At 39.3% G+C, this 18,832-nt stretch overlaps 1 protein-coding gene across 1 annotated transcript in view; it reads right to left on the reverse strand.

The window, feature by feature from the left end:
• Exoc6b (exocyst complex component 6B) overlaps positions 1-18,832 on the reverse strand; it is a 455,557-nt gene that overhangs the window by 243,144 nt on the left and 193,581 nt on the right. Inside the window, 7 exon segments of the mRNA NM_001109246.3 lie at positions 1,391-1,500; positions 4,437-4,542; positions 6,553-6,650; positions 7,321-7,392; positions 10,232-10,352; positions 12,016-12,062; positions 12,475-12,558. Coding sequence (NP_001102716.1) covers positions 1,391-1,500; positions 4,437-4,542; positions 6,553-6,650; positions 7,321-7,392; positions 10,232-10,352; positions 12,016-12,062; positions 12,475-12,558 — 638 coding nt within the window.

The following is an 18,832-nucleotide window of genomic DNA, read 5'->3' on the forward strand; positions in this document are numbered from 1 at the left end:
GACAAACTAAGTCTATTCTGAGACAGCTCTAATAGAACAAGTGATCTCTGACTCCACGTTACAAGATAAATATATTCTGAGGTTGAAGGCAATGTCAACCCAATAGTAAAAGGCAAGTAAAAACTTCCCTCACAATGAGGAATTATTTCATTTAAATTGTCAATATGAAAGCCACCAAAGGAAGTTTGGAATCAAAAATTTAATAAACACAGATCAAAACTCAAAACAAAAACTGTGTGTGTGTGTGTGTGTGTGTGTGTGTGTGTGTGTGTGTGTGAGAGAGAGAGAGAGAGAGAGAGAGAGAGAGAACACACTCAAACATTAAGTAAAAAAAAGTTTCATTCAAAAACTTGGGATTCAAATAAGAAGAAAAGTATCTAAATAATTTACTTACATAATCCCAATATTACCTCATCACCAAAATAAAAGTAAATGAGTAAAGGCCATTTTGCAATTGGCTTGAAATAATTTCCATAAAATTAATCTTGGTTTTAGATGGGAAAATTAATTGTACAATCCCAAGTATCATAGTTTTAACAAGAAGAATGATAATTGACAGTGTTTAACTCTATACAGGCGGCTGATATAAGAAGACAGAAACTTCAAGGCCTCTGTAGGCTACAGATGAGACTCAAAGCTAAAGCTATGCTGAGCAACTCTGCAAGAGCATGTCTCAACATCTGAAGTAACAAGGGGACCTGCTCAGTGGGAGAGCACTTGCCTAGCATACTGAGACCTACATTCTACCTACAGTAGGGCGGTTGATAAAGCAGTGACTCAACCCCACCCCTAAGTGTACTTATTTTCAGAAAGGCTTGACACATGATATGTTCTGTTTATCGATTCATTTGCAAATTTAGGTTCAGATATAGTGTTGAGCCGTTTCCGGTACTGTTAGTGTGAGCAGGATGGCTGCAGTGCACATCATGAATTTCTGTAGCACTTACCATCAGCTGTCTGGGTCCTCAGGAAGATAAAGGCCTTCCTTCCTTTTACTTCTTAATGTCTTCACTACTAAGGAGCACCTAACTATGTATTTGCTAAAATACATGCAGACTAACCAATAAAGGGCACTCAAACAAAGAAGCCTGTGGATAAGGCAGACGCAGAGCAGAGCAACAATACTGACTCCAAAGACTGCTGCATTCTCACTGTAAACTTTTATACTTCAGTATGAAGGAGTGGTAACGTGAATAGGTTAAACTACAATTTCCAGTAATTTTTTGCTGCTACTGTTTAAAATGTAATATATACTTATGTCATTCAAAAGCTTTTCCCTTTCACCATAACAGTGAAAGCCTATTCCAAGGTTCCAAACTCATAGCAAACACTTTACAAAGTATGTATTCAGAGAGTAACAATCTCAGCACTGAACTTTCTCGTGCTATACCTTAGATGAAGATCTTCTGAAAACTTCAGGCAGGCGTAGATAAATTCTTTAATCTGGTTGTAAACTTTTGGCACAAATTCAGAGAAAGGAAACTTTTTGGGAAATGGCTGCTGTAAATGCAAGAAATTAATGAAAGCAAGTCACTAAATCCATTGTAGACACTTAAAATTATTGAAAATGAAAAAAGAGAAAAACCTTTGTCCTACTCTTAGGAGTTAACAGTACAAATGTAAAAATCTGTCCCCAAGAGATTTCTGACACGAAAAAGAGTAAGACACATGTGCTGACAAGTTTTTATGACAACTCAACACTTCATGGTTATATGAGAGAAAGATCTTAATAAAGAAAACACCTCCATAGGATTGGGCTATAGGAGAGTCTGTAGGGCTCTTATCTCCCACCCCTTCCCCCAATATTTTCTTCTTTTAGTTTTTTGAAACAGGGTTTCTCTGTGTAGTCCTGTCTGTCCTGGAACTTGCTCTGCAAACCAGGGCTGGCCTCGAACTCAGAGATCCACATTCCTCTTACAACTCTCAGGAGCTATAAGCCTCCTGAGTGCTGGGAGTGAAGGCATGTGCCACTACCACCCAGCTGGGCACTTCCCTTTGAAATTACTTCTTATGTGCACGTGTGTTTGGCCTGCATGTGCGCATACACACACTGCTCACTCAGTGCCTAAGGAAGCAGGAGAGGATGTCAGACACCTGGAACTGGAGCTGCAGGTGGTTGTGAGCTGCCTTGTGTGGGCTTGGACTGAATCTGGGTCCTCTGCAAGAGTAGCCACACTGTTGGGCCGAACTCCAGCTTAAGGCATTTCTTGGTTCATAATTGTTGTGGACAGGCCCAGCTCACTGTGGAAGGCAGTTCTGGATGGTATAAGAAGACAGGCAAGCAAGCCAGTAAGAAGCAGTTCTCCCTGGCCTCTGCTTCAGTACCAGCCTTGAGGTCCCTCCCTGACTTCTCTAGATGACCTGTGACCTGAGAATTGTAAGCTAGAATAAATCTTTCCTCCCCCAAATTACTTTTGGTCATGGTGCTTCATCATAGCAATAGAAACTCTAAGACAAAAACTAGTGCCAGGTTGTGTTGTATGATGGTGGCAGACCTGACCATGTGATATTTGGAGTACTCTGAGTGCTTAAGGTTTAATGAACTGTCATCAGAACTTATAAGTTAAGAATGTTGAAAGCAACACAGAAGATGGGGTCCTGGCTTGTGGAATTTCAAAGGAAAGCTTGAGAGTTCCTTAAAGGACAATTTAATATCTTGAGCGGTAAGAATCTGTGGATCTGGTCAGCTGGGACTGAAGAATTGGCTGTAATTTAGAAAGAAATGAGAAGTACTTAAGTAAAATTTAACTAGGACAATTGATGCTGGTTAGTTAGAGCCTAGAAATCAATGATGATTAAGAAGCAACCAGCATCACTGAGAGTAGAAACCCCAGAGGTTTTTCTCAGGGTCCGCACACAGAAGCTGTGGTCCAGGGGAGACTAGGAGGCATCTCGTGCTGGCAGCCGATCTTCCTAATGTGTTAAGAGTCCTTCAGATGTGACTGAGGCTTAAGGCACAAAAGGTCACAGAGAGAAGCTCTGGTCTGGCATGATGAGAGGTCAGGAGAGGCTACTGGATGCAGGAAAGAGCCCAGTGTTTTGGAGCTGCCACTACCTGGGTCAACCATGAGAAAAGCAGCAGCTGTGGGGTAGAGAGGCCTGAGCCTCGAAAACAAACTGCATTCTGCAGAGGGCAAATCCAGAGAAGAGTCCCTGACCCTTTGGAGCCCAGAGGATTTTAGGTGGGCCCCAGACATCAAACAATGACCTCTTTACATTGTTGAACTTTGGTTTTGATTTGATTTTATTTGATAGTGACTGTGCGTGCCCTGGTTCTTTCTTTTTGAAGCAAGAAAGTATTTAACTTATTCTTGATTTTACAGAAGCCCACAGTTGAGAGCCATTGGAATTTCTAAGAGGTTTGGAATTTTACAGAGATTTTGGGCATTTTAAAAAAAAGAAATTTTTTTCTAGAGAAATGTTGGAAGTTTGAGAGACAGTTTAAATGTTTTAGAGACTAAAATTTTAGTGTCTGACTTTTTTAAAAAGACTGTAAAAGTTTAAAGACTGCCAGTTTGAAAAGTTAGACTGTTTTATACTGAGCTATTGATATTAATATGAGATTTGGAGGATAAAAAAGAAAGGAAGGGTTATGCCTTAATAAGCAATGTGCTTGTGTGTCAAGGTGACAAGGGGTTAACTGTAATAACTAGTTTCTAGACCAACTTGATGCCAACTAGGGTCATATGGGAAGAAGTAATCTTAACGGAGAAAATGCATCAATAAAATTGGCCTATTAGGCAAATATGTAGACCATGTTCTTGATTGATGACTGATATGAGAGAGCCTAGCTCAGTGTCAGGGGTGCCATCCCTGAGAAGGTGGTGCTTGATGGTGTAAAAGAACATGCTGAGCAAATCAGGAATGAGTAAGCCAGGGAGCTGCACTATGTCCGCTCCCACTTCTAGGTGCCTGCTCTGAGCTCCCGACCTGACTGCCCTCAGTGATGACTGTGCCCTGGAACTATATGACTCCAAGTGTTTGTGACTCTGTAAACTGCAAATGACAACAGCTCGAGCCTAGACTTTCACATTTTGGCACGTGCAGCACAGGACTTGGGTAGAAAGGCCTGCTTGAGGAAGAATAGTCTGCATTGTACCTGTGGTGGGGAGAAACTACTCTATGCACTGTCAAAACAACAGAATTATATAACAAAATGCATATTTAAGTGTCTGGCTTTAAAGAAACTATTTGAACAGTATAACAAAATTAAGAATTTAAAATTTTAATCAAATTGCATCATTCCAGTGATTGACAAACTCTCAAGATGTGCTAGGACTTCAAAGTCCTTTACCGATTCCCAGTGACTAATTCTGCACCTCTGAGACCCAGAAGGAATTCTGTGGAGATGTTTTAAAATCTACTGAACTGAAATTTTTCAGTTTCAAAACCTAACAAAAGAGAGAATGAGAACTTCACTTTAAAGTATCCCTTACCTTTTCCAGTTCTGTATCTTGAAATGGGAATTGTCCTACGACTTTTTTATATGTCTCTTCACTCGTTACTGGTATGGGACTGTAGTTGTCAGAATCAAGTATGTTTCTATAGAAATGAAAAGAGAGAGGAATGGAGAACGGAGAGTGATTGTAACAGAGATGTTTTCTGAGACAGTCTGAAACACCTCCCAGTCCTTCCTACACCCCTTCTACAATTCAGCCATTTGGTTTGGGCATTTTAAAAAGAAATCAGAAAGAAACTAAGCTCTGAAAAAAGTGGAAAAACTATAAACATGACCTTCTAGTGTCTGTGCTTTAGAAACAGGCAGAAAATTAAAGGTAAGTGGGAAGAAAATGAGAAAAGACTATTGGAGCTGATCATTTTATTAAGATATATGGTTCATAATCACAACTTTAACTGTATATTATAAAGTGTATTTTTATTTTTACTAACTGTCAGAGATGAAAAATAACTTCTAACAATAACCCACGCTATGTTCTTTCTCTTCTACTGCTTTGTACCAATCACAAATGTTTTCCAGGAATAAGCTCTCTCTCCAAAAACAGAAACTTTCCTATGAAAATCCAAACAGAAACCCACAGAAGACACAGAATGCTGTGGTTATTCCATGCTATCTCTACTACCTGCAGAGACGACCGTCCCATAAAAGCAATTATCCCCATCAGATATACCTGGGTTCTGGAAGTGTATGTATTTACATTCAGAAATTGTGAGTTGAACTAAATAATGGCATGCTCGTGGACTGTGAAAAGTGAGACTAAAAGATTAAGGCAAAGCTTTAAAAGTCAAACAATGTAAAAGAAAAAAGATTAGCTGACCAGGAGACATAAGCAGCAGGCAAGAACTCCTAAGCTGAGGACAGACTGGGAGTCCAAAGTCGGTTGCATTGAAGCTCTGTTACTTTGAGCAACAGAGCCATTTTCATAATATTAGCCCCACTGACCCAAAGCATGGGAGGTCTTCTATCCTCTATGGTCTTCTTCAACTTCTTCAATGTCCTTGCTTTCCACTGTGGAGGGCTTTGTCCTCCCTGGCTAGTATTATTCCTAGGTTTCATTTTGTGTGTATTTATTGCCCTTATTTGAGGATACAGTGAAAGGTATATGGGATTGTTTCCCTGGAATTTTTCTCAGCATGCTTGCCTTAGAATACAGAAAAGCTGCTAGCTTTATACGTTGACCAATGTCCTGTTCTAAGAGGTTCCTGGTGGAGCCCAGAAGTCTCATAAGTATAGACTCATGTCATCTACAAAGAGGGACAATAGTACTCTGTTCTCATTTGTATTCTTTTTTGTTCTTCCTCTTGCTGCATTACTGTAGCTAAGATGTTGAGTACTAAATTGACTTAAGATTAAAGCAAGAAGACAACTTTGTCTCACTTCCTGTTGAGGACAGGTTTAAAACTAAGAAAGAAGCAATGTATACAAAGGAATCAGTCCCCAGAGACCTGCTCTGGGAGGAGATGTTCCAGGATAATTTGCCATTATTGTATGCATGTTGCAATAATTATTGAAATAACATGCTTCAAACATGGACTTTAATAAGCCATTCTCTGCTGAGAAGAATAATGAGCTCTAACATGACTTATGAAAAAGTGAATGGCCCAAAAAAGTGAGCCAGCCCCAGTAGGACACACCAATAATTCAAGCACTTAAAAGTCGCAGGAAGGAAGATCAGAAGTTCAAGGTGAGTCTGTGACACAAAAGATTCTTTCAGTAAAAGAAAACATTTGCCTAAGGTTCTACTATTCATGATTGCTTAGCTACCACTACCAAAGTACGATCTTCAGGAAAAACCAAAAACTATAAAACAGAAAAAGAAGACACGAATAATAAGTCTGCCATTAGTCCAAGGAAACAAAAGCACCAAACAGGCTATGGGGCCTTCCAATCACAGCAGGTACTAATATGTTGGCATAAGTTAATTTGGAAGATCCTTCTGTCAATCATTTTGATTCATTAGAATTCTGAATTATAAATTAGATCATTTAAAAGAAATATAAGCTGTATGCTCTGGGTGCTCACTGCATCTGTGAAGTCCACAAAGGAGCCAGGGCCAGGGAAGACAGGACAGGAACACAAGTGCAGCTCCTTACCTGAAAACCCCCGCCCACTTCTTCAGTAGAGTCTCGCTATACTGGTCTCTGATTTCTAACAACATATCAAAAAGCTGGTTCACAGGAAAGCCATACACCTGAAAGAAAATAGACTGTTTTCAAAAGAGTCTTTTCAAATAAATAGAAGTAAGATTAGGTGCTAAAAGATGTTTCATTATTGAAACAACAATGAAAAAATGAAGCAGAATTGTTAATTTCTACCTAATATCAAGTGTTTACTCTCAAAGATTCAAAGACACGCATTAAAATTTCTAGGTAGGTCATAAAACAGGAAATGATAAAAGTGAAAAGCAGCATAAAAGTGTCAGGTGAGTTCTCCGCATGGTAACTTACCACCCGCAGCAATTCTCCAAGAACAGAAAGAAAGTGCGGGTGCTACCACATCACAAATACCTCATGATGCTCTAACACGGTCCAGACCAACCACCATGATAAAGACGGTAGTGGATCACACGACAAGGCACATGGGTGCCATGTTGGAATTACAATTACTTAAGTCTAATTCTACAAATTACAAATGGTTCAAATTTTTTCTCTGAGAGCAAAAACAGTAGGACCTCTTTGCGTGAGAGCGTAAAGGGTCGAGACAACGCACGGAGTGTGCTATGAAGAAGTAAAAAGATCTAGCTCCAGGCAAAAGAATAAAGAGTGAAGACTCAGGGGAGCACGGCAGGCCTGGGGGAGAACACATGGTTCACAGCTCCTGGAAGCCTACTCCACAAAGGCAGGTGGTAACAACGCACGTACCTGAAGTGTGTCAGCAAAGAGGACAATGAGGTTCTTCAAATCTAACACAAGGTTTGGATCGGAACAGTAGGACTAAAGGAAACGGGGGAAAGGGAAAAAATGTCTCATGAAAAAGTCACATGTTTTACTGATTAAACTGTCTAATGCACCAGGCAGTAAAGGCATTTCTAAAGAGGAGTTTAACCATTTCCTGGCTCAAGGTAGCAAAAGCCTCAATCGCAGAAGAACTAAGGAGATGGGGCTCAGAAGCACAATCTACACATCCTTAACATGTGGAAACACACTGTGAAATTCGTTGGTTAAAGAAAATAAAATGGGGCTGGCAAGATACCTCAGCAATTAAAGGTGTGTGCTGCCCAAGATAAAAATCAGAAGACCTGAATTTATCCTCTGAACACACATGAACTGACTGCAAAGCTGACTTCTGACTTCCCCACATGCACAGCAGGCACGCCCCATCAGAGGCAGACATAATAATAACAAATAAACTAAACACAAACAGGTTAAAAACTGAAATGGATAGATTATTTTAATATGAGCAAAATGAAATACTTTGTACCAAAACTTAATGATACATACCTAAGGCCACTTTCAAAATAACTGTATATATTTCTTTATGAGCAATTAACAGAAGATACAAAAGACTGAAAATAACCTGACCAAACACTGCACTAATGGCATTATGAGAAATGACACCAAATAACCATATTCATGTAATAAAAGAGATGAAGAGAGTTAAAAGTGACAAACTGGTGATGGAAAAAGATATGACAATTTGACCATTTAAAATAGGTAAACGTGGAATCAATGAGACAGGCATTTTAGCTGAGTCTGATTATATAATAAAGAAAAATATCATTAAATGATACAAAGGATAAAAATAAGCATAAATGAACAGGAAACAAAAATTGCAAATAAGTACCATATATGGCCTTGCCTACAAACGTCTGATTACTTGGTTGACCTGGAAGACAGTTTCCACAGGAGGATTCACAACTATATGCTACTAAATTAAAATTTCTTCACATTTGATATTCCAGTTTCCTCAGCAATAATTTTATTTGTTCTCCATGTAACCTCTCAGGGTCTGATGGCAGTATGTTTAATTTTTCCATAATGAAGATGTCTTTCAGTTTCTTCTATTACCATTTGTTTTTCCTTTATGTGTACTGTCTCTTGTAAAGGACCTTTGTCTGTTGGTGTCAAAACTAATATCAATATAAAATAGCCCCAATCTTCTTGCTTGAAGTTCTTCAACATTATATGCTTTCTAGACTGCTTCTCCTTATAGACAAACTGTCTAAGGCTGTGATGGCTTAGCACTCCTCAACTTCCTGGGTTGCTGACATGATTGGCTACTCCAGCTGTCTTCTTTAAGTTTCCTATTTACATTTCTACTTTTCCCAAATGTCCTTTCATGTGTTTTGTTGAATACAATCTTCTAATTCCTTTGCTGTGGATAATAAAGCCAGCTAATTGAAATAATCTCAAATATCCATTAAATATTTACTGAGTGTAACCCACCTTTTACAGGACCAATTAATGTGAGAGACATGATGAAGAGTCCATATGTCTATCTGTCAGGATTTGCTGACAATTCCCTTGCTGTCATCTGGTGATTCCTTTCCACTTTCCTACTCTATTACTCTAGGCCCCTTGATGGACACTGCCTTTCTCAGTCTCAACCAGCTATATTCCCATGTCTCCATGACTATCCATGCTTCGTAGCTACCCTCTCATATTTTCTAGCCCTTTGTGACTGTAAGATAAACTTCTGACTTTGACTTTGCCTCTTCAATCATGAAATGGCACAAAGTCTTCATCTTTGGATGAAATTTTGCTATCTGGTGCTCATAAATTTCCAAAGAACCATTTTTATCTTGGATTCAGCTTTCTTTGGGTGTCTTTCCATTATTTTCTTCTGTTTTGCATTATTTCATGCTATGAATAGAGCATATGCAAAACACGTAATGGCTATAACCTCAATCATACCATTCCCAGGGAGTACTAGATGCCTGCAAGAAAGAAATTCTTGATGTGCTCACCAGAACCTCCTCACTGCCACTTAGAAAAAATATTGTAACTTCAGTGGCAATCATTTTCATCTCCTGCTTTGCTCTTGTACTTTTTAGTTGAGAGACTATCTTTAGAGCTGCTGCACTCCTACTTGCTGTTGTTGAAAATATTGTACATTCAATTTTAAGATACCTGCCCTGATAGTAATAAATTCCTGAGACATTTTATTGACACTAAATTAACCTTATAGAATGAAGAAGCCTTACTTTATGCAAATATCAATGAAGTAGTATTCCTGGCATAAGGGACAGGAACAGTGAAAGATTATCATGGAAAAGGAATGATGAGCAGCCAGCAACATGACAATCTGACATCTTAAAGTTTTAGCAAATGTATCTACTGTCTTGCCTCTGATGCCTCTTATGAGCTAAGCTTAGCAGGTGGTTAGCCAGCAAAACTTAACCTTCACAGTGTGGGTAAGCAGAGAGGAAGGACTGATTGTAGAACGAGAAACAAAGAGCATAGCATTCATTACAGCAATCCTTTAGCTATATGTATAAATATGTACAGCACATGAGGTATTTTCTGAAAGAATAAATATGAATCGTATAAAAATATACATGACTTTGTACTCAGTAAGGATGAAGTAAGACCTATATATGAAATAAATAGAACACTGCTAGACACAGTGAGAATCATAGATGTGAGAGACTGTTTCTTATTGCAGATATGATCAACAAGGCAAGCTCAGTGTTATAGAGAAACCTAAATGAACCTCTTCCATGATCTCCAAATGGGGGTTGCCAAAAAGATATATGTCAACTTGAATTCAGTGGGACACCAGTCAGTATGCAGATAGTCAGCGGTAAGTAAGCACTTAGGACATCCCACATACCGAGTGGGTGCGCAGTGCTGCGATGGTCTTTGAAAGTGCCATTTCCCATAGTTCATCAATGTAGGCTCTATTCACTAAGCCCTGGGTTGTATGCAAAATGTGATCTTCTACCACAAAAAAGCTGAAAAGAAAAGAGAGCAGAGATGTCAGAGATCACGGTTGCTATCTTGACCACTAAGCTTTGTCATTAATAGCTGCCATCTATCAAAGAGAGTATTTCGTTTTTCTGAGGAAAGCTATTCATTATCATAAGTGAAATCACTTCAGAAACTGAGAACATGTCTATAATAATATTAATATCTTCTTAGGCACGTTATCAAGACTGAAATTTTATTTCTAATGAATGACAACCATATAACCCAACAATTTAAAATTATATAAACTTAGTAGAGTCTATCTCCAATGTATTTTTAAGATACAAGCAACTAACAAATTTGATGCAGATAATAAACACTTTACTTTATCGATGTTTGAGAATTCAACATGTGTAAATAATTCCCGTTATCAGGCATACAGCCCCAGTAACTCAGGAGGCTGAATCAGGTCCTGCTTAAGCTACAAAGAATGTCACGAACAGAAACTTTGAGACTGAACTCAAAATATGAAGTCTGGCTGGGACTGTTGTAGCTTATTATGCATTTAAAACATATCTTCAGATACCCTGTTTAAATGCTCACTTAAATCAAAAGAAACATCTATTAGGGAATTTTTAAATTATTAAAAAAAAAATCAAACACACCAAGGTCTCGTGTAACTCAGGCTGGCTGTAAACTGCATATGTAGCCTAAGATGTCCTTAAACGTGTCCCCACGTTCCCAGTGCTGGGATTATACATGTACTACCATACCTGGCTTTACGCAGTGCTGAGGCTCAAACCCATGCATGCTAGGCAAGCATTCTAGCAGTAGTTACATCCCTCAACACTCAATGATATGCATAATGGAAGTTATTCCTTACACCAAAGCAATATACATCTGATTAGAGAAAGCAAGGAGGAGAGGAGAGGGGATCTAGAGAGGAAGTGAGGGAAGAAGGAAGAGAGGAGGAGGTGGGCAGGCACGGTGTACTGAACGACCAAATCCTATTGCTGCTTTTTTTTAAATCACAGTTGCCATCCTGTGTGTGGAACAAGCTGCGTCTATACGAAGGTCTTTACTGAGTAACCTAACTCCACACTACTGTGTCCACTCTAAACGAGCACAGCCATGACAGGCTGTGGAATCAGCCTGGCAGCAACCTGTTTAGTGAAGGTTATTTTAATCTGACATAGTTTTACTCACAGACTTCTGAATCATACACAGCTGCCTTCAGAATGTCACAAAGCCAATTAGTTTTGACAAAGTTCCTATATTCTGATAGGCCTAAAATATTTTACTGTCTGTAAAAATTCTGTCACTGTGGCTAATTATCTCCCTCTCTGATGGGACAAAGAACAGAGAAACAAAACAGCAAATTTAACAAAGTTATCAGTCATTCATCTCTTTAGTCACAAAAGTATCCTCCAAGAATATAATGCTGAAACTGGTGAGCCGCCCCTTCATCCTCAGTTTGTCTGTTTGAGACGCCATTTCTCTGTGCAGTTCAAGATGGCGCTCCTGTGTTAACCTCCCCAAGGCCTGGCTTACAGGTGTGTGCTTCCATGCCCAGATGATGTTCCTGCTAAGTCATAAATACATAAATAAGTATTTTCTTTCAAATTCAGCAAAAGGGAGAAAGTTTTCCAAGGAAAGGCATATCTTTTATAAGTCTTACGAATCAAGAATAGAACTTAGAAATGTACCTACCCTACAATTTGATTGAAATACTTCCTGTAGCCATCTAAAGTTTCATGCTGAAACAAAGCAAAACAAAATTACTGTTTCTATGTTATTACCTTAAGATGTGAAAATCAGTTATTTATTCTCGGAAATCTTAATCCCATAGACTATGAGGTAAACATAATAATGGGGGGCACTGATCCCACATGTTAACAATGGCAACAGACTGACCTGATCCACACCTAGTACTTAGAATAATGGATGGCACACAACACTCAAGAAATGTTCACTGCTATTCTTACTTCAAGGCACATCCACCAAAATTGTGTCAGAATGACAACAAGCACATGCAGGCAGGTGTACATGCACATGCATACACAGACACAGACAGGCAGGAATGCATGCATGCACGCATTCACACATACACTCACTCAGCTACCAGCAAGAAAAAGTGGAAAGTACAGAACGCGCAGGGAACAAGCCTACCATATTAGATGGAGGCTGGAGGACCAAACGAGCTTGTTTTCGCCTCTGTTTTCGGTAGTAATTCTCAAATGTTTCACGGGCACCCTGTAAAATAAGCAAGAGGAAATGATGTAATTGGACCAATTATCCTTGAAATTGAAAAGATTGGAGTAGACTCCAGGTGTGGAATTTGAAGAACTTCATATATGTCAAAGCCTACCATAGTAATAATGATGATAATCAGAGAAAATAAAATAACTATGGCCATTTATTGAACCTAATCACAAAGTTCTAAATGGTAGGCAGAAGTAACCTTTACTACATGGTCAGAACTCAAGCTTCAGCACACCAAGGCTGGTTTCTGAGTCAAAAATCACAGCTTTACAAAGATGAAGACAAAACAAACAACCTTAAAATGTTATAGTAAGCAAGAAAATGTCTCTTCGAAAACAAATAGAACATTCCAGAAGAAAAAAACGCCCAGATGAAAGCCAGCTTTCAAATCGTTCATGATCAGAGGGTCAACAGGAAGTGGGAAAGGCAAGAGATGAGGTTGGCAAATCCTCTTCTCGGACAGAAACTTACCAAGGGACAGAACAAAAACAAAAGAGACAGCTCCTCGATATTCTTGATACTCAAATATCCAGTTCTCCCCCTTGCAGGAGTTTCTGACCTTTTGATACTATGACACGACAAATGTGTTTGGCCCCATTCACGCTCTCCTGGGGACGCCCTGGATAGGTGTTCTGAGAGTAACATGAGGGGTGCTCAGAACAATACCTGGTTCATGAGCTCTACATTCCCAAGCTCTGTTATGGGGAACAGTTCCTCACCAAACCCACAACTTTCCCAGAATCTCTGGAAGAAGCTTTAGAGGAAACAGCAATAATTCTGATGTGATGTGTCCAATTGTGTGTCGGCTGGAGGATGAACTTTGGTTTACTATGACTGGTATCCCCAAAAGATTCAGAAAGACACAGAGGGAATGGCGTGTGCTGAGGGGCACAGGTGGACCAGTGCAGCCACGGGCACAGAGCACCAAGAACTGCTGGGACCCACAGATGCCAGCAGGAAAGAAACAAAATTCTTCCTGCAGTCTCAAACAGAGTGTGGTCTCTGAAATGCTTTAAATTTGTAATTCAAGCTTCCAGAACCAGGATAGGGCAAATTTCTGTTGTTATAAGTCATGTAGTTTGTGGTATTTTGTTACAGCAACTCTAGGGAAATAATACAGATTGAGACAGTTTTGTAATACCTACTGTGACAAAATGTTCTTCTTAACCCAAGACTTCCTAATAAACAAGCACCAAGATCCCAGAAAAGTCAAGGGTTTAGACCCAGGTGGCTACATTCAAACTGTGGCTTCCCCTTTCTACCAATGTGACTGCTCTGTCTGTGTGCTGTACCTGAAGTCTCCTGTCCATCAGTCGACTGTCACTTGTGCTTGTACAGTGTCTTTCTCGCTTATGGACAGGTTAACCTCATGCAGCTACTACACAGACTTACAAGCTATAGAGCTCTTAAAACAGTGTCAATCAACAAGCATTTACATACGCACTTACTTTAAAAATAAAGGCCATAGACCAGGCAGCGAAGAAAAAGCACTGTCTACCTCTCCAGCCTCTATTTAGGCAATTTCTTCCACTTTCTAAAACGCTGAAGAAGTTTCTTCCATATGATTTCCTTGTTATATTATCATCTACACTGAACCCGAGCTGGGAAAATTAACCTAAGACACAACCGCACAGACCCAATGTAGCTTGGGTGGGCAAACTCCTTCTGTAAAGTGCTCGCTCGTTCAGGCGCATCTAGAGCTGAAAGCCCATCCACTGCAATGCCAAAGCGGCTGTAGAGGATCCATAAAAGAATATGGCCTGTACCCAAAACCTTCCTTGGAGAAACTGAAATAATAATAATATAAATTTCACCTGTCATGAAATACTTCTTTTTATAGTTAAACTCGGTTTCAGTTCACAGGCTATGTAGATAACAGTTAGCAAGGTGAGGCTATCTATAAAATGAAGTAAATACAAGCATGGCCATTTCAGCCCTTTTTCATCCACTAGTGAATGAGGACAGAAGTCATTCATGTTACTAAGTTACAAGTGGAGACTGCCATTTGACTTTAGTTAAAGTTATTCCCTTCTCGTCACCAACTCATAGAACAGTGGTATTGTTGAATATCAATTACATGCTGTACACACAGAAGGGCTTTTCATTTTAAGGTTAACAGCCTTGAACGACCTTTATTATTCTAGTGTGACATTACATATTCAACATGCTTAAGAGCCAAAATACACTTAACTATAAATTTAAAGAAAAACCTCCAGTCTAATTAGACCATCGGGCACTAATTTGATTTCTTTGTTGTAAACAATAGAGAATGAATATATATATATGAAATTCCATATAAAAATCATATCCACTTCCTAATGGATATTCCATTTTCTAATATTCCTTTAACAGAAAAGGGGCCAACTAAACTAGTAAGTCTAGCTTCCCAGTTTTCAAAAATGAGTTGGATTTTCCCTGGTGACTATTAATTAATTCACCTTTAATAATTTTATTCCTTCTGCCAATTTTGTCAACTTGGTGTCAAAAGGCAGGATTCAAGAAGTAGGCACTTGACCAGTCTAGTCTGGGTAATGGGTGAAGTACCTCCTTGCTCAGAAACAGGCCACTAGGTGAACCACGAATGCTTCATTTCAACTCTAAACTCAGAACCACTAACAGATTCTACCGCTTTGAGGGAGGGAAGGGGAGAGGCTAGTTTGTTGCTAGAAAACATCTAAGGGAGTACCCAAACCTTATACTAATTGAAAACCCAGGGAGAAAAGGAAGCGCCAGGTACAGAGAAAAACTTATTCCTAGAAGTAACACTGAGACTCAAAGAGTACAGCCCATCACACATTCTAAGCATCTAAAGAAGTTCTCAATGGTGAGGTACAGGGCGAGCTAAAGACAAAGCTTCAGGAATTGGTGAGTTTATTTATTTACAAATAAAGTTATTTGGCAACAGCTATAATGATAGTAAGAACTCCCTACACTTTGGAACTCCAAGTATAAAGACTAGAATGAAGAAAGGAAAAGTGAGATTCCAAGAGGCCAGTCAGAACACAGCACAGAGACCCAGGCCTGCTGTCCCAGCACTAGGAAGCCTGACAGGCAGGGCAAGCATGAGCTCAAGGCCAAGCTGAGCTACATGGCAAGAGAAATATCCTGAGATGCATTCAGAAGACACATGAACAAATGGAAGGTGGGAACGGTGATGAAAAGAGAAGGAGCTCACAGAGCATTTCTAGGCTGGGTCAGTAGTTTGATGGCATCTCGTTTACAGACGGGAACACAAGGGGAAGAATACCGTCCATCTTTATTATGCAAGAACTCTGTACTTGCTAATTCACCACTTGTTAAAAGTTGCTCAACTCCAAAATCAATACTCATAGCTCGTTCATAGACATTCACAGCTATGTTTAGAATTTCTAAAACTTGAAATTGTCCAATACACATGTTCCTAGTTAAGGTCAAACAAGGCAAAATGCAGCCTTTTGTTTCAGTTTCATACTGTAAACAAGTATCACTTTCATAGCCTGTCCAATGCCACATTCTCTGCATTTTTGTGCTTTTTGTTCGTGAGTCTGCTCTTTAAAATGGCCCTTACCTATAGTATTAAAATGCTGTCCAGTGTTCTAAGCTCATGAAGGCTTGTGATGTGACTTGAAGAGAAATCCTGTGTTTTAGAAAAGCTTCATACAAACATTATTATAATGTTGTTGCGAATAAACGAAGAGCATGTTAAATAAGATATCTCTTCGACTTTGACGGGTGGATGGTTAAGAGAGGGTGTTGTTTTGACATAAGCTCTCCTGTAGTCTAGCCTGGCCTAGAACTCACTGTATAGCTGAAGATGGACCCAAACTGATTCTTCTGCACCTATGTCCTAGGATACAACAGGGCTAAATATAGTATCATTTTAAAGTAAATAAAATAACTTAGAAACAATGTCATCAACTGGTAACAATGTGACAGCAGCCCCCAGGAAACTAACAGGACATTTCCCTACCACCAAGATCTCATTAATTCCCAGCCCACATTACCTTTCACAGTTTCAAACTATTAAGCTCCTCACCTCTCTTGGTATTCTACTTACTAAAGTCAAACTTCACTTAGATATTTTGTATTACAGTATACCCTGAGAGGAGCTTGGGGTAAACGGCAGTGACTGTCCCCTAAAGAAAATCATCAACATTAACAGTAGATTTTGCTAGGAAGCAATATACTTTGACACTTTTTCAAAGTTATCTTCTTTTAAAAAATAATTTGCAACTTGTGTTTAACACAATATGTATTTTGTTTTAAATTGCTATTAATTACAAAAGTAAAACATGACTTTTAGAAGAATTAGGAAACACAAAATGGACAATGTGAACACAACACATACCACGCACAGTCACAACACTTGGTATTGGTGGTTACTATGCATTGGCTGGTGTGTTCCCCTCTATCCTCTTGGAATCCTCTCTCTCTCTCTCTCTCTCTCTCTCTCACACACACACACACACACACACACACACACACACTTCCACAGAGAAGTAGCAGTCTACTGTATATGCTTCTTTTACTGAACTTTTATGGAAAATACACTTCAGCATCTTTATCCACAAAACTATTCCTCCTTGTTTCCCTCAAACACATATTCTCCAACCCCACAAATGTCAGAATCACTGAATAAATGTTTGAAAATTAAAATGAAAACACAAGTAAAAAGCTTGAATTCTTCTTCAGGTGTTCAAATACTTGTCTAAACAGAATGGAAACACAAACACTGCCATGCAATGTGGACAAGTTAGTGAGGCTTCGTGCTTAGATATGTAGGAGCAGGAAAATCAGATTCTAACCAAGATTGAAGACACATTCTGCAGATACAGGTTAGAAATATGTACTACCAAACAGTTGCGATCATGTGAGCCTAAAGTTGGAAGACAGAAAGATCAAATAAAAACCTTCCTGAGGATGTCCTTTCTCGTAGAGATAAAATACATACTATAGCTAACTAGTGATAGATATATGTGGGTTCTGCATCTGGAGTTTCAACCAACTACGGGACACAAATATTTCCAAATGGAAACAGGCTGGAAAGGTGGACCTGCAGGTAACTATTCAAGCCTGACAACCCAAGTTCAACCCCTGGAGCCCCACATGACGGAAGAAAAGAACTGATTTCCAAATGTCCTGAGACCAGCACATATCACTGTGGCATGAATGCATACACTTAGGGGGTTAAAAGAAAAGAGATTTTCTTTAAATATTAATAAACTCACAGAATTGCATCTGTACTGAACATATACATATTTTTCTGGTCACTATTCCCTAAACAATAAGTGTAATAATGCCTAATACAGACTTGCATTGTGTTAGACATCATGACGAACTGGAGTGATCTATAGTGTCTGAAGGATATTCACAGGCAGGTGACATTGTTTGTGACAGAGGGGCAGAAACAAGCCTCCATGGACCTTAAGAACAAACCATGCACAGAAACCTATTTCATGTAGTTACTGATCCTTGTGTCTTAACTGTAAGAATCTTTGTGTAGTGTTATAGACGGGGAATGAATAACATTGGGAAACCTCCACATGTGATCAATATGTCTACACAGTATGCAAAAGAAGTCAGACCGTGTATCTTCTTTGTGATATACTGAGTACAGACGTCTTAATGGAAGTTCTTTCTGGGATAATGTAGTCTATGAAAGAGACTTTTTTACTAATCCCTGAAACAGAAAACAACTCTCAGATTAAGAAACAGAAAGACACCCAGACGAAGAACAAAGGAATTGACTGGAAGACGGGAAATGCACACCCTTGTTCTTCTGGCTTGTCTATAGGAAGCAATATTTCCATTTGGGTAAAGCCTATAATTTCACCAGCCTGCCTGCAGCTGGAGCACTCTTTTAACTGTCACAGCAACCAAGTGTAGACAGGTTTATTCAGGGGTTTTTTTGTTTTGTTTTGTTTTTTTTAAGAAAAAAACCCTTAAAGGGAGATTTTAATTTGTGCCCATCCGTAAAGGGGAACGCTCTTCCTAGGGCCCCATAATGATGTCAGCGGGATATTACACGTCACCAGATGGCTAATCTGCACAGCAGGCCCAAAGCAGGGTTTCTTTCATTAGAACTGCCCTAAAGATCAGACTCCAGGAACATGTGTAAAGAACAACCCCAAGATGCCCCCTATTGCTTAAATCTAGAAACATTCCTTTCCCAGATGTAAAAATCCATTCAGAGTGTTTCCCCCAGCAAGGTCACTCAGGAGTCAGGATGCTGTGTGTCACACAATTCTGGGAACCTACTTTAGGGTCAGAAAAATGTCTTCATTTC

The sequence above is a fragment of the Rattus norvegicus genome, chromosome 4 (genome assembly GCF_021556685.1).
Source record: "Rattus norvegicus strain SHRSP/BbbUtx chromosome 4, alternate assembly SHRSP_T2T, whole genome shotgun sequence".
Lineage (NCBI taxonomy): Eukaryota > Metazoa > Chordata > Mammalia > Rodentia > Muridae > Rattus > Rattus norvegicus.